The 13,846-nt window shown below is 45.5% G+C and overlaps 1 protein-coding gene across 3 annotated transcripts in view; it reads right to left on the minus strand.

Annotated features, from left to right (window-relative positions):
- Positions 1-13,256, minus strand: part of Fgf14 (fibroblast growth factor 14) — a 629,948-nt gene extending 616,692 nt beyond the window's left edge. The window contains exons 1-2 of one of the 3 annotated variants that reach the window (XM_063247000.1): positions 12,967-13,256; positions 12,306-12,841 (exon numbers count right to left, since the gene is read on the minus strand). In XM_063247000.1, coding sequence (XP_063103070.1) covers positions 12,306-12,513 — 208 coding nt within the window. In that variant the 5' untranslated portion in view covers positions 12,514-12,841; positions 12,967-13,256. Of the gene's footprint in view, positions 1-12,305 lie in introns of all 3 variants that reach the window. The other 2 variants (XM_063247001.1, XM_063246999.1) reach the window with 2 other exon arrangements.
- Positions 13,257-13,846: the final 590 nt, after the last annotated feature.

A 13,846-nucleotide genomic window follows, 5' to 3' on the forward strand; every position in this document is an offset into this window, starting at 1 on the left:
TGTTATGGAACATTTTAAATCTCTCCCAGTAACTAACATGTAATGAGCCACATTTTACTTATTTAAGTACTCATAGATAAAAGATTGTACATTGTCTATCTTCTCAGAGCCTCAGGATCATTTTTAAGATAATCTCCAAATGCAAATATCTTTCTAAAGACTAGATGTAGTATTGGAACACTAAGAATAGCAGGGCAGTACTGTGAGACAAGGGGAAGAGTTTACTTGCAAAAATAAATGTAAATTACTAACCCATAGCGCTTCTGCACATCTTAGAAGAGCTTTTGTACCAGATTAGCTCTGCAAGGATATTTGCATAGCAAACAACCTTGGTATCCAGGGATAGCTCCTCCTCTATCAGAGAGGATGTATTTTTTCCTGGCCAGGGTAATAAGCATGAAGCCTCCCTGAAGAGCAAAGATCGGGCAGCTCTGCTAGAAGCCCCTTGAAAGATTCAGGATTTCCTACACTTGAAGCTCATCAGTGGTGACACAAATCCATAGTGTACAAACATTTTCCAGGCCACTGGGCATTACCTGGAGAGATGAGGCGGATGAGGGTACTTAGGAGAGCAAGTTCATAGTACCTGCTATGCTCTGATATGCCACCTGCTTTTTCCCTGATCCAGGATTCTCCTGTCTTCTACCAGCCTCTGTGTAACTAGGCAGGCTATGAAGCTCTAAGAACTCTGACCCTTGGTAGTTTCTGACCATTCCTGGTATTAACTAAAAGCTAGGATATTCAATTAAGCGATTCTAGTTTACAACATAAAAAGAGGCTCCCACATCAAATTCCATATATTCTACAACACATAATGACATGAATGAATCAGTATGTTGATAGAAAGAAGAGACCCAAAGGCGTGAAGACTGTGTGACCCAATCTGAGGTTCTGCTATAAGCTATAGTAAGAGAAATCAGAATCGTGATTGCTTCTTAGAAGGGTCATAGTAGTAAGTGGGTGGAAACAGAATTTCCCGGGGTGATGGAAATCTTCTATATCTTATATGTTACTAGTTACAATAATGCCCACAATTGTCAAAATATATCAGCTATAAAGTTGAGAACTGGGCATCTGAATGTATGCAAATCACATCTCAATAATAATTCTTAAAGAATCCTAGCTCTCTAAGGACAGAATATTTCATAACCCCGTGAGTTTCAAGTCAAGTGATTCATCAAAACATAAAGGCAAATATTGATCACTTTCACATACAAGCTGTTAAACCTGGTTTTAGCAGTTGCAATACAGGCACTTAAGAATACCTATTTTGAAGTAAGACTACTTGAGTGTATACCAATACCTTTCAACTATTAGCTTGGGACTCTCTGCCAACTACTCTAATCTTTTCATGTTTTGAGCTTTATAATTTGTAGGTATATCAGAAGTTCTATCTGTGGTTTTCAGGATTAAATTAGATAATAGAAATAGAGTGCCTCGTACCTGGAAAGCGTTCTCTATAGTGTAACCATGGTCATCATTTACTTATTGCATAGTTCCTGATAATGCAGGACTCAACTCAGAATCAGAGCCCCACTGGCACAACAGGTTAGCGTGTGGTACTTAAATAATTCAGGATATTTCTTTTGAAACAAAAAGGTAAAAATGCTCTTACAAACTGGATGTGTTTCAAGTACATTCATTAATGGAAAAATTAAATCAAATCTACATCTACATCATATCTTTTCTATGTTAATTTGAAGTAGAGAGAGGAAAAAATCAAGTCAAGTTGATGCCACTTGAGGTGTGTCTCAAGTTCAGACAGATGTGTTTGCTCACTTTCTGAACATTATATTTTTTGCCTGCTTCTCCAGTGGTATGCATGTGGAGCTGAAATACTAATAATCCTGACATTGCCTGCAGAATGAATGCATGACAAAACTGAAGGATATAACAACCATATGTGAAAAGATGGAGTAGGTCAATGCCAATATAGGGAGACAGAGACAAAGGGGTGAATTCCATGATGGAAATGCACTTTGGTATGACAAAAAGCAAAAGGTCAAATAGAGTTGACCAGACTTCACGGCTCTGCGCTGTACCATACCAGCCAATGGTCCTCAGAACTGTACCATTACAATTATCCCTGCTATTTTGTAAAAGGAAATAAAATTAGGAAATACAAAACAATGAGCAATAATGATATCCAATTGCCACCCAGTGCTGTGGTTTGAACATGGTTTGTCACACCACAAACACTTGTTGAAATTTGATGGCCTTTGGGGGGTGGGCGAGTGTTGGGAGTTAAAACCTTCAGGGAGCCATTAATACAAACCCACTCGTGGATTAGTGAGTTGCTATTATCTCTGGGAATGGCATTGTTATAAAAGTGAGCTCCCTGCCAGTCACTGGAGCCTCTCCACTGTGCCAGGACCCCAGTAAGTTCCTCTCACCAGATGCTGGAGGATGCTAACAGGTGCTCTTGGCCTCACCAGACCCGTGAAGTAAATAAACCTCTGTGGGGATAAGTATCTGCTCTTGGGTATTGTTACAGTTACAGAAAACAAACTAAGACACCCTCCATCAAATCCTTTACTGCACTGTTAAAATATTTCTAACATTTAGCATCCATTCCAACTGTTTCTCATAGTATCATGCAGTGTTTATATGTATCAAAATATCACATGCTTTCCCCCTATGTATAATTTTTGGTTTTTTGCATTGGTTAAACAAATTTTTAAGAAGCATTTCCTATTCAGCATTTAATGTCCACTATTGTATGTATAAGGAATATTATTTCACTTTAGTATGTTACTGAGAGCATATTTCTAATGTAAAATTAAAAAATAAGTTAAAAAAAAAAAACACCTAGGAAACCAATCACTTGATAACCAGGAGGAAATTAAAGCATATTAGATTATGGCTTCCAATATGCCCCAACACTCAAACACTGGGATGGAAAGAGGGTAACCAGCCAGTGTTTAATTAGGAATCTGATTCAGGTCTCCTAGCAAGCAGGGCCTTAGTTTTGCTTTAGAATTACAACACCTGCTGCACAACAGTAAAACAATTGAAAAGGATGTGCTGCAGATTTTAAGGAAGAGGCTTTAAAACACACACACAAGGTGCATTATTTTTTAGTTTTTAGGACTTTTCTATTTCTCTATTTTTGAAGTACAATAGTGTAGCATGTGCTGCACACAGGAAACAGGAGAATAAAAGGGACAATCCTTCCCAAGCTACTTCAAGAGGCAGCACTACTGAGAAGGTTACCACACACTTCAGTGAACCACTGTAATTGCACAGATAACAAAATGTTATGGGGGGGGTGTTTTAATTACAACTATATTCATTTCTATCTAAAAAGCAGGTGCATACACTTACATATGTAAATTCAATAAAGATCATACTTCCTTTTCTTCTTGCCAGACCTGAATAGTTAATCAGAAAACTTAGCTTTCAATTGCAGTACTTGACTTCTCAAACTTAACAAAGTATTGTGTACAGAAACACCTGTCATTGACAAAGACTTGTGCATAATCATTTAAAAATTTTTTTTACTTATCTTTATTGTAAAGCATTTTCTTCACAGCTAAGGATTTTCACAGTTGAAGTCAACAAAAATTAACCCTTTATCCTAGGGCAACTGTCTTAGAACTGTCCAAATTTTGATCTAGAGCAAAAAATATGCCAAAATTTCTAACATAGTATTATAAGATTCCTCAGCAACTCAGTATGAATAGTCTGGAGAATTTTATTACATCTAAAGAAGGAAATGCATTATTGTCAAGTGTCCAAATCAAAAACCTATAGACAGAAAATTCTTCAACTTCCTCCTTTAATTCAAGCTGGTCACTTACATGGACTCGTTTCATTTTGGAGCTTTTTACATGTCACCTCTGCTGTTACTTCCTCTGACCTTTCCACTCTCCATCTTGATCAACTAAAACCTATTTTCCATGCTTTGCCCTAATGGTGTTCTATATGGTAAATCTGATCACATTATACACAACTCGTGACGTGTTCTTACTAGACCCTTTCCCTTGGCCGCCAAAACCCAAACTGTCCTATTCCTGTTGTAATTCTAGGTCTGCAACCCTCTTATGCCCTAGAGCACCATTTCTCTGGCAGCTTTCTCAACAAATTCCTCATGTGGCTAACGTCCAGCCGGCCTCCAAGATTCAGTCACAGATTTATTTCTTTTACTAGGTCTTCTATGCCCCGTTCTTTGGCCCCTTAATACCTTACCCACCCACACTCATCTCTCGAACCACACCACTAGAATCCACACAGTTCTTGTCTTCCCCACAAACTCCTTGAAGGAAGAACTCTTCTTCACCCGCATACCTCCATCATCATCAGATGGCGACACAGTACCATGTTTTAAGTGTTTATTAAATGTGAAAAACAGATCATAGTTACACAATTAACAAAAAGTATCTGCAAGTGAAGTATTAAAAAAAAAATTAAAGCTTAAGTGATTTTCTCCAATGGCCCAAATATGATGGGAGAAAAACAAGCCAGTGCTGACAACCACCCCTCAAAAGTGCTTAGAAACCTAAAAAAAGACATTTGGAGAATAAAATGGATATACTGGAATGCCCATCTGCTGACTTCAGCACAAAATGCACACCTCTGTGAAATGCACGAGAAGCTTTCTATGGCGTCCCAGGTAAAACAAGAGCTTCTCAGAGGCTTAAAGCCATTGTGTTTCTGCCCATAATTAAAAAACCAGTTTCTGGAGCAGTGGCCTCCTCCACTGAGGAGCAGGGGTCCGCTTGCAAAGCGAGCAGGTTGATCCTGATCCTGAAGATTATCCTCCACTCTACAGTGGCTTGACTTTAGCATGCAATTTAAATATTTAATATATAGATATAATAATACATCTTTCAGGGTAAGATACTGCGCAGGGGTGCTCCAGAAACCTAGATGATCAGAGCTGGTGCGGACCTGAGATTACTCAAATCACTACCATTCCTACTACTGATGAAAGGCTGGGGCCCAGAAAACTTCCAGAACCTGCGCTGCATCTCCCAGCAGCCAGAGAGGGAGCTGAGAGCAGAACTTCGCCAGTCTTCTCCCAGCGCGGAAGTTGAGCGAGAACAAAGCCCAGACACCGTGGCCGCTCGCTCCCGCCCATCCCCCTCCTTTCCGTCGGTCCCATGGGCACAGCGGACCCTGGGGAGCCGCATCCAGGAACCGGGCGGGGGGAGGCAGCCACCTGTGGGCCGGGCAGAACTTCCTCCACAACCTGGGGCCCCGGGACACACAGGGACGCCCTCCGCAGGCGCCAGGCCCGGTGCCCTGCAACCTAGGTAGTCACAACCCGCGCCTGTGCGCTTCCCGGCTCCCGCGCCACGGCTTCCGGCCCCCGTGGTTTCCATAGGAACGCCTGCGCCGCGGCAGAGCAGCCAGAGACGCTCCTGGGGTCAGAGGTCATCTCCGTGGCAACGGAAACTTGCCGTGCTACGGCATCTCCGACAGGCCGTTTCCGCCGCATTGCGTAGCGGAGCCCCCAGTGCTGGCCTTGGACGGAGGCAAAGGGGGGTCTCTGGCCTGCTGACCACTCCGTGAACAAACCCGTCCCCTCTGGGGCTGGATCGGTGAGACTCAGAAGCCCGCTCCAGCCACATCGCCAAGGGGCTTCGCGTCTGGAAAGAGCTCAGAGCCGCAGCGTTGGCCGGCTCATAGCTTTGCAGAAAACAAATGACACAGGGCTCGGGAAAACCAAGGCTTCTGCCCAACTTTCTGGTCCCTGATACAAACTCCGCGTCACTCAGCCCGAGAACACTGAGGCCCAACCCAGCCCCATCCACCTTTCAGAGCAGAGAATGACACAGTTGCAGGGAGCCCGCCTGCAAATGAGGTGGCTGCAAGCGAAGACCAGGTTGCCATCTCCAGAGAAAGGAGTTGAAAAGACACAGGAACAAGTCATTAAACTTAGGCAGAAAACGAGATGGAAATGAAAGACTGGAAAAGAAAATGAAGCAGGCTGTGCTAGACGGTGCCCTAACATTTGCTGTGTGAAGGCCCAGCAGCAGAAGAGCTGAGGAGCTCTCAGATTGTATTTTCCGGGAAGGCTCAGGATGAGGAACAGAATGCAGGCCTGAAGTTTTGAGGTTTAGAAAGGAAGGACAGAAAATGTGGGCCAAAGGAATGCCTGCACACCACGTTTAGGATGCTTCTCAGAAAGGAAGTAAAAGCAGCTAACAGCTTTTTTTTTCTACCATTTTTATTATTTAGAAACCAGATTCAGCTGGGCTTGATGGTGTAAGCCTGCAATCCCAGCACTCTGGGAGGCTGAGATAGGAGGACCACAAGTTGGAGCCTGGTCCATAAGTTAGTGAGAAAGCCCTGGTTCAGGCCCCAGAACCACCATAATTCGATTTTTTAAAAAAGCACCAGCCAATGTCTTGGTTGGTCCTACTGGGAAGTGTTAGAGTTTTTGGCATGATAAAAGAGCAAAATATACAGTAAAAAGTAGCCTTTATTCCTAGGATGTGGAGAGGAGCCCAAGACCATAGATGGTCTAGCTTCCTCTAACGGAAAAGTGGGGTATGGGATATACATACAACCTCTGACCCGGGGTGGTGCTTGTTGGAACTTTTTTCACATGTACTGAAAGGAAAAAGGAAGTTGTAATAGGGGAAGGAGGAAGTGACCTCAAGATAAACATCCCTTGATTTCACCTCCCCTGATTCAGCCTCCCACCACCATAATATCATGTAACTTATTCTAGGGCAAAACTTTCTCAGGAAGGAGTAAACATTAAGTGCACTTACCAAGTAAAATGCATGATACTATTATAGACCCACATTTCATCTTTCTGTTTTTCATTTTACTAAAATGTATTGACCTAAGCAGAGGTTTAGTCAAGAGACAATGAGCCAGAGGCAGGACTGCCTAACAGTTGGGTGACTTTCTTTAAGGATATGAGTTGATTAAACAAAACCTTTCATGTTCTCCATAGAACATGTGTTTTCTTTTCCTCCTTTTGTTTCCATGTTTAGGAAAAAGGGTGGTGAATTCTTCCTTTTGACTTCCCTTCAGCTTCCTATCTTTTACATTCTGACTTGAATAAAAAAATTAGATTGTGACAACTAGATAGACAGAAAAAAATGTAACAGGACAAAGATGGTGTTTCAAAAGCACACTAGCAAAAATTCTGTCACGTCTCAAAAGGTACACTAACAAACTGAGAGACAGCCTTCAGAAAAATCTCATGCCTTTCACTGCACAAGTTCAACTTGTAACTGTGTATGTCACACAGTACACAAACTTAAAGCCTATGGAAATTCATGCAGACTCCAGCACTGACTATTAATGCATAAGTAGGTATAGCCCTGACCCATGATCTTCAAAAGGTGGGACCAAGGTAGGCTGAAAGGTTTTACTGAAAATGTAGGCACGAGACAATAATTAGTTTAAATTTAATAGAGGAGTTCCTGCTGTACTGTTCAAACATCCCAACTGTTTCCCTTGAAGCACAGAAACTATTTTGAATAAATGCTTCCATTTTGAGACATTGACATGGTATTTATAGAAAACTTACGAATCAACTTGAATGAGGTTTGATGCCAAAATGTGCAAAGGAGTGGAAACATTGGTTGTTGTCCTCGTTACCATAATATAAAAATGTCTCCAATGTTTGTGTTGCTGAATCATGGAAGACTGGGTTCAAATGCTGTAAAGGGATGGTTAACTGTGGGAAATGTGAAGCATAGAGCATAGAATTAGCTTTGGCACCTTCTGAAAGCAGTGCACTATTTGAGCAAATTTTCTCAGTGAAGGATGCTGTGTGAGTGAGAACAGGCTATATGTGAGTAAAGGCAAAATCACCTTCATTGTAAAACTAAGTTTATATTATTATGCACTAAATTTCATACTTGTTAACATGGATATAAATTTCAAAAAGGAAAAATCCACTCTTCCAACAATTTAGTACTTGGAAGCCTGTCTAAAATGTCACACTTTGGTTCATGGAGTGGCATTGTTCAGCACAAAACTCATTTTTGCTATCACAGTAACTCAGGCTTCCTGGACAGAGTCCAAGGCCAGCTCATCTTACCTGGAATCCCACTCCAGCACCAAGTACGTTTTCAGAACTTTACACCTGTCTGATGCTCTAGCTATGCAATCTGAATTTGATGCATTTGTTTGCTATATATTCTGTGTTTAGAAATGGAGATTCTGTGGCACATCAGTGGCTCAACCAGCTCTTCCAAAGCCTAGGAGGACTCAGCAGGCTGAAAATGAGGAGTAAAATGTGCTCACTTTTCTTAATCCCCTCTCTCCCTATTTTCTCAGTTCCAAATACTATGGCAGCACTAGAAGTCAAGCAAGCAGCTTTCACACACACACACAAAAATATGTTTACATGATATCAGTGCCTTACCAGGTGTTTCTGACACCTAAAGCAGCTCAGCGAAAGGCAATTGCAGAGCGGAAAGGCACTCAGACAAGTAGGAAGAAGTGCTAATAGATTCCACCAGCCCCAACTTGTTCCATGGCAGTTACGTGGCAGAGAGGGAGACTGAAAAAGAGCCACTCAGAGCAACCAGTCTGTGGGATGGTTTCAAAGTGATTTGTACAACTGGATCTGGGACATGTACTTCCTGGTATCCTCCTTGTCCTGGACACACTCCTAGATTGGGATCTATCTTAAAAGTCCCAGCTTTCCAACATCCTAGCAAGCCATGAAGGTTTGGGGCTATCTTGTACTTTAAGAGGCATAGGTATCTGAAAGTCTGTGGCTTCTTTTACTTGTCTTATACTGTGTGCTCAAAGAAATAGCAATGACATGACCTGAGTATTTATCTTTACTGTAAAGTTTCTTCTTTCCACCATACTTTTCCTTTTGGCGACCTAGATTATTCTGCAAACCAGCCTGTGGTATTCACTGGTCAGTTCAAACTGTCACATGGGTTCAAAGAAATGTATCAAACCCTCTCCAGGCAAAATAAGTGCCTTGGACTTAGTATTCTCTTTTTAATGACTTGCCTAAAATACTGTCACCTTGCATGACTCATACAGTGAAAGTTTTAGCAGGTAACATTTATTCTAAATGCAAACCTATTGCTCTGCTAGAAAAGGAGAAAGTAGGACATTTAAGTGTGTGTGTGTGTGTGTGTGTGTGTGTGTGTGTGTGTGTTCTCTGATAATTGTACTGTGAGCTATTAGGTGTTTTTATAAAGACAGTAAGTTTATGTGCAGGATTTTTAAGCTACTAAAGCTTATTATTTAAATGTATAACAGCACAAATACATTTTGCATGCTCTTTCCCAATTGTATTTTATATAACTACAAAACATGCTAAGTAATAACTTTTGGAAGATTAATAATTTCACCCTTATATCCATGCCTGTTACCTGGTTATTTTCACATGAACCTGATTTTATAGCATGCTTTTAATTCCCCCCAGAAACTATTGACTAAACTACCCACACTTGTTGACAACTTAAAGAACTGGGAATAATGAGTATTTCATGACTTGCAGAGATGGGGGGGGAGTTAATCTCGTATTTATCCTTGAAATAATAGGAGATGCTTACCCCCAAATTCTCACTGGCACTTTGCAATATTCTGCCACACTTTTTACTTCGAAGCCAGTTGATTCTTCTTTTTAGATTTAAGATAACGTAATAGGTAGTAGTCAATCTGCTCCTTTTATTTTGAACAGTTAAAAGGATTTTAGTCTTTGTTGTATTTTAATTACCCAATTAAGTTCTTAGTAATACTGCTACCTTGGAATAAAAACTTTGCAAAAGGTTTGAGGTTTGTGTCAATAGCAGAGAATGGAGCTGTGATACTGAAGGAAGGTACTGGGCATGAGTTTGATTCAAGTTTAAAAGGCCTAAACTTTTAGAAGGTGAGATAAATCCTGTGACCCATTAACGCCCCATTTTTTAAAACTACTAAATGCCACAACTCCCAGGTGGGTACTTGAATCCCTGCCAATTAAAGACTAAACTATCCTATTAAAATATTTGGTGATGTTTTTAGACACACTGTGATTTAACCCATCACTTTGCAGGCAAGTTCTTTAGCATTCATAAGTTGCAAACTCAATGGTCATTTGTTTCATACCTTCCAAAACGCCTTGAAAGGAAATAAATAAATAAAACTACTTTATTCCAGAGAGCTGGAAGTGGGTGGGATGGGGGAAGTGTAATAAAAAGAAGCTCAATTATGCATAGCAAGAAATTAGTGTATCCAATAAAACTGTTTACAAAAAAAAAAAAAAAAACTGTAAAGACCTGTAAAGTAACTTCGTGTTCCTGCTTGAATTAGTCCCCACTCCCCAGTATTGTACAAGCCCTGATTGCAAGGTCTAGCTGGACCAGTGTCCTCTCTCAGAAGGGAGCTGAATCTTTTCCCAGCAGGACCCAAAAAACTTCGGATTCCCGTTTGAATGTGTGAAGTGGTAACCCCTAGACGCCCATCTGCAGCCCTGGGCCTGTCCCACTTAGGGAAGTCCCGTGGAACTCTGAGGCAGACACATGTAGGGACCAGACATCAGGAAGTGCCAGGCTGAATGCCAAGGGGTGGGGGGACAGCTCCTAGCTGAACTGGAAATGCACACAAGGAGGGGACCACGATGTTCTTCCCTGGGCAGCTCTGGGGATGGCGGTGGGTACCGGTTAACAGTTACTCCTCGCGGAGGAGTTAAACAAGAGAAGGGTAAAAGGACGGTGCTGGAGGGGGATGGTGAGCAGACTGTAGAGTTAAACACAGGGACTAGGGCTCCAGGACGGAGGCAGCGTCCACTGCAGCACCCAGCGCGCCCGGGAGGCGAAAGCCACTCCTCGAGCCTCAGCTGCCACCCCGGTGTCTTAGCTAGGGGCGACCTCCCGGGGTCCCAGCTGGGGGCGACCTCCTGCGCCGCCGAGCTCGCGAGCTTCTGCCCTTCCGGCCGCGCAGCCTGCGCGCAGCTCCCCGCCTGCTGCAGCGGCGGCCGCAGGCGCTCAGCCTCCCCGCCCACCCCCAGCTCCCGCGGCCCCCGCGCGCACCCGGCCGGGCTCGGCCCGACACGCTGCTGCGTGAAGTTCAGAGGCTGCGAGCAGCCACTTGCTGCCCGGCCGCCGGGTTCCGAGCGCCCCGAGGAGCCCGCTCTCCGGTGTCTGGGCGGCGGCGGCGGAGCCGTGATCTACTGCACCGCAGTGCCGGCTTCGAGCCTCCCGCGCCCGGGCGGCCACCGCAGGACCGCGGGTCCCCCGCCCCCAGCCCCGACACAGCCCCAGCCGCAGACGCCAGCCGGGGTCCCTTAACCCCACGCTACCCCACCCCGAAGCCAGGTCGGGGCCGCCGCCAGGCACCCCGCCCGCCAGGCTGCCGACTACGCGCGAGGTCCCGGGCCAGGCTGCGCCCGGCCTCCACCTCCCCCGCCTCCTCCTACTCCTCTCCAGCGGGGACAGGGATGGGGACGCCGCCGCCACCGCGCAGCCCTCCCGCCTGGCCGCCCCCGGGCGCTCGCCCACGGCTCCACTGACGCCCCCAAAAACCTCGGACGGAGACGCTCGGGGAAGGGAGCCCCGGGGACCCGGCTCCCCCGATCACCTGCATTTGCATTTCTTATGTAATGCACTGCAAGTTTCCCTGTTGGAGCCCTTTGGAATCGGGGCGCAGGATCACCAAGCGGGCAGAAAGCGGGGACCCCAGATCGGCGCGTGCCCCGGGGGGACCCGACGCTGGGAGCTGACCCTGCTTTTTAAAGACAGGGTGGGGGTGGGGGTGGGGGGATTAAATGACACAGCCTAGGGGTGCCGGGCTGCTCTCCTTGGCAGAAGTATTTCTAGCCTCAAGGGTTCCCAGCCGCTGGAGGAGTCGGAGGCAGGCGGGGAAAGAGTTAACGCGGGGAGGGGGCCTCGCTTACTTCGCTAAAGGTGATGGGGTGGCGAATATTGTGCAAGCTCATCACAAAGTCTACAGCGCCGTCCCCACACCAGGAGCACAAAGTAAGGAGAGCTCGGGGTTCCTTCTCCCCCCCAAACTACCCAAAGCTCCAGCTGCCTGGGGCACCAGCTTCAGCCATAGCCCTGAGCTAGCCCACCAGACCTCAGCACCCGAATGCATTTAGGGGGAAGGGGAGAGAAAAAGAAGAGAGAAAAAGAAGTTTCCGCCTCCCTCCTAGCGATGGATTGTGTCACAACCAAGAGATGCCGCCGATCATGGGTTTTCGGGTTCGCAGACACGGATCCGGCAGCAGCGGCTACTTGTTTATCCATGCAACACCTCTATCGGCAACACTGTCCCGGCTCCTTGTATGTTTCCCCTGCCTTCCTGCATAGCAGAACTGCAGAGCTAGCTCGGTGAGCAACAGACAGGTTATTAGGAGGAAAAACATAACACGATGCATGTTCGCTTACCAGTTGGGTTCTTGTTTTTCTTAAGACTCTTGCCACAAAGACACTGCAGCATATGCGTTCCTTTGCTGAAAATGTTCCAAAGAAACCACATTGATTTGGGCGAAAAGCAATCCAGCAGCTTAGACACCCTGAGAAAGAAGAGATCCTTGTGGTTGCATAATAATAATTTGAAATCAGTTCTCCTGAAGAGGGGCACCGGTTTTACCATAGGAAAAACGATAATATTCCGGATCTTCTCCCAGTTTTTTCCCCTCACGTGGTATATTTCTTTGAGACTTCTCAGCGATTGTTTTTTCTCGGCCAGGGTGAATGATTTATCCCCCTTTGCTCACCACTGGATTATTACCAACGGGTTGGGGGAAAAATCCTTTTTCAGCATGAAGCCAAACAAAAAAGCAAAGAAATCCCAACTGAGATCAAAACTAATCGGGGAGAAAACCATAGCCTTTCACTTGGTCGCTATGAGGATGGGTGGGTCAGCAGCAGAAGCGAAGCAGGATTCATCTTACTGAGAGAAGACTGCCATTGTGGAGCCCCTAGGAGAGAAGGAGGGAAAAAAAGAGGAAAAAAAAGAAAAAAAGAAAAGAGTAAAAAGAAAGAAAAGAAAAGAAAGGAAAAGGAAAAAAAAAAACCACCACACACACTCACACACCAATACCACCTCCGGGAGAGACAGCCGAGGACACAGCTTCCCTTCTCCAGTGTCGATTATTATTTTTTATAATCAATCTCCAGGGTTCAGTGGGATCGGGTTGAACCTGCAGTTCCGAATCCCCACGAAGAAGAAAAGGTGCGAATCTAGGCGCCCCCTCCCCGGGTCAGTCTCGTAGTAGGCGGACGGCGCCACGAATCCCCTTCCTCCGGCCTCTCCCTCTTCCAGATGCCAACCACCGTGAGCATGAGGAAAATCTCCTCTCCGTTCCTCGCCCAGCCTCGGATGTGAGTTACAGGCATTAGAGGGAGGAGGAGGAGGAGTTGAAGTTTGCATTGAAAAGACTGGCTTTCCATGACGTAGCCACGTGCTCTCACACTCGTCACCAGCGAGGCTCCAGCCAGCCCGGGGAGGGCCGCGCACTGCAGTCTGCCGGCGGCTCGCTCTCTGCGCCCGCCCGGCCCCGGCCACCCCGGGCGCGACCCTCTCCTCTCCCCCTGCTCCCCGCCAGCGCCATCGGCCTGCTGCTTGCCAATCCGACAGCCTGCCGCGTGGAAAATTAACAATGACAATGAACGAACCTTGGAAAACACAAGTAGGGATGTGGGGGGAGGAAGATGAGAACCCAGAGTTTGGTGCCGCTCCACTGGGCCAGGCTGAGTGCCATCACCCTATTTTCAAAGCGCCAGAACAACTCAGACAGCAAGGAAAACTCACGGATTTTCCCCCCTTATTGTCTGAATCTTACTCAAGGTTCTTTGAAAACTGTGAACTAGGTAGATGACAAGTATGTACTTTTAGACACAGCTTGTGGAAAGGCCAGCATCAAATCTAGGTGGCAGACGGTGTTTTTGTAGGGAGGGTCACAGGCACAGGCCCTAAGGGACAC

Source organism: Cavia porcellus, unplaced genomic scaffold (genome assembly GCF_034190915.1).
Source record: "Cavia porcellus strain 051 isolate PalLab524CR breed Dunkin Hartley unplaced genomic scaffold, mCavPor4.1 scaffold_4, whole genome shotgun sequence".
NCBI classification, from domain to species: domain Eukaryota; kingdom Metazoa; phylum Chordata; class Mammalia; order Rodentia; family Caviidae; genus Cavia; species Cavia porcellus.